Source organism: Sinocyclocheilus anshuiensis, unplaced genomic scaffold, assembly GCF_001515605.1.
Source record: "Sinocyclocheilus anshuiensis isolate Anshui unplaced genomic scaffold, SAMN03320099.WGS_v1.1 scaffold782, whole genome shotgun sequence".
Taxonomy (NCBI): domain Eukaryota; kingdom Metazoa; phylum Chordata; class Actinopteri; order Cypriniformes; family Cyprinidae; genus Sinocyclocheilus; species Sinocyclocheilus anshuiensis.
In genome coordinates this window covers 1,311,592-1,313,823 of record NW_015546111.1, presented here as the reverse complement: position 1 = coordinate 1,313,823, position 2,232 = coordinate 1,311,592, and the positions used below count along the sequence as shown (strand labels likewise).

General features: G+C 38.0%; 1 protein-coding gene across 1 annotated transcript in view; it reads right to left on the bottom strand.

Moving 5' to 3' along the window:
• The window catches only part of phactr4b (phosphatase and actin regulator 4b), a 42,566-nt gene that overhangs the window by 26,508 nt on the left and 13,826 nt on the right, over positions 1–2,232 (bottom strand). Inside the window, exon 2 of the mRNA XM_016502406.1 lies at positions 900–1,070. Within this exon, the coding sequence (XP_016357892.1) occupies positions 900–1,070 (171 nt within the window). The remainder of the gene's footprint in view (positions 1–899; positions 1,071–2,232) is intronic.

Sequence of the window (2,232 nt, the reverse complement as noted above, 5' to 3'; positions counted from 1 at the left end):
TGATAATTCGCTGTGAACCCACTATTTCCTAAGAATGTGTCGATTAATGTAGACTGTCTTTGTTCTAATTACTTCGTTTAATAATAAAGAATGTAGTGTAGCGCACAGACTTTATAATCATTGTGAAATTGCTGTTTATTTTGCTGCATCGGCAGTTAGAGGGTTAATGCGGGAGAGACGAGCGAGTTAGTTAGGCTGGTGCGCCTGTGATACAGCTGTTCTGCGTTCTGATTAAAAGTTAAGACAGAGCGTCTTTTGTCTGGCGTTCTTCAAACATTACAGTAGACATATTTTGATTTACAAACTGTATCGTTTCATCAATTAATCACGTTAGCACTTGGCTAACGTATCCACCATTATTGTTTTAAGTGTTAACAGTTTAGCAGCTAAACTTCAGCTGTGGGCACGATTCGCTTGCATAAGTGTTTTTGTATTTTATGTCATTATTATAAAAACGGATTGGAGCACTGTATTATTGTTTTATGTAACTTGCTCGCTAACTTGCTCAAGGACTCCTCTCTGTGCCAATCACAGCAGGCTTGGCCAGCTGACCAATCAGAGCAGAGTAAGCTTATGGAAGGGAGGGGTTTGCTACGAACTTGCTTGGAACGAATCGTTTCGAAATCACTGGCAAATGACTTTAATATTAAATGTATATTTTGAGAAAATTACAATGTTTTCTGACCTTAGATGCATTTAAACCTGTTGTAGGGGACTCCAACACAACATTAGGACACTTTAAAATACCATAGGACCTGCTCTTTAAAACATCTGAGAAAACATTCATATCAGCAAAGGAAAGAAAACTTTAACAAACATTAGGGTGTGATTTAAGGAAAAATGTCAAGGAATGGAAAGCTATTTTCCAACACAAACATGAAGAGAAAAGAACAAAGGACCTTCTGAAGTTTCCTTAAACTTCTCGCTGCTTTTCTTCTTCCTCCACTTCCAGGGTCTGAAGATCTTACCCAGGGTAGAGAACTTGCCCTTGCGCTTGGGAGGAGGGGTGCTGTCCCCTGCCGTGCCCGCTTCGCTCCCTGTGCTGCTGTGCTGGAGGTCACCTTCATCATCTGGTGAAGAGACAGAAAATTAGGCCTTGGGTGATATGGTTTATAGGGTTGGGCCGATAGACGATGACAGACATCACAATGTTCACTTTACTATATTTATATTGTAATATTGATTAAATAAATGCAGCCTTGGTGAGATGGAGAGAATATAATTTTTTAGAGTATATTACAATTATATATTATTTACTACGGAAATGTTCATGAACTTTCACAATTGATAATATTAATTAAAATATTACTATTTTTCATGACTTTTTTCAGACATAAAAATCACAATTTCCTGATATTTTCAGGTTTTACAGAACCGTGGGAACCCTGTTGGCTGTTTTTCATTCAGTAATAATTTATTCTATAAAACATGGCATGTTAAATAACCACAGGTTAAAAAAACTAAAAGGAAAAAAAGAACAATTAAACCAAAAAATTAGATCCGGTCACTTTAACAAATTCAGTAGGTAGTTGTTAGATGCCTATAACCATCATGATCCATCCCTAATCTGCAGAATGTCAAATTTAGTAACCTTTATTTGTAAAGAGCTACCTTTATACTACCTTTATATTACATAATGCTTCTCACTTACATTAAAATGGAAGGCATTTTAAAGGGTCATGGAACCCCCCGTTTCAGCACTGGTTAGTTCTCACCAGAGTTTTAAAAAAACGCTAAAAAAGTGGTGCGCAGCGGAGCGGAGGAGGGGGAAGAGGAGAGACAGACAACATGCACAGCTTCGCGTTCAGACAGTTTCATTTCGCTCCCATCGAGTTAAAAACACAAATAAATGCACAGCCATTTGCACTCTGCATCGAAAACATATACAGTATATGAACGCGCTGTTGCACCTCTGAGAACTTTTAAGGCTTATTCTGTGGCGTTTATATAAGCCTTTTGACGGGTTGTGTCACAGAGCTGTAAAAACGGTTATACTCACCAAGTGAATGAATCGCGTTTGTGCCGAACTCTTATTACAAAGCAAAAACAAACACTTCTTCGATCCATGAACATTTCTCTCAGTTAACGTGCGTGATGTCATCTCACAGTCTGAAAAGTCTGTCATAGCAAATCAACACATGCTGTTGTGAATAATTAAGCGAAACATCATCTCATAGGATAAGAACACGCAGTAGTGCTGGGCGGTATGACCAAAAATTTATATCACGGTAT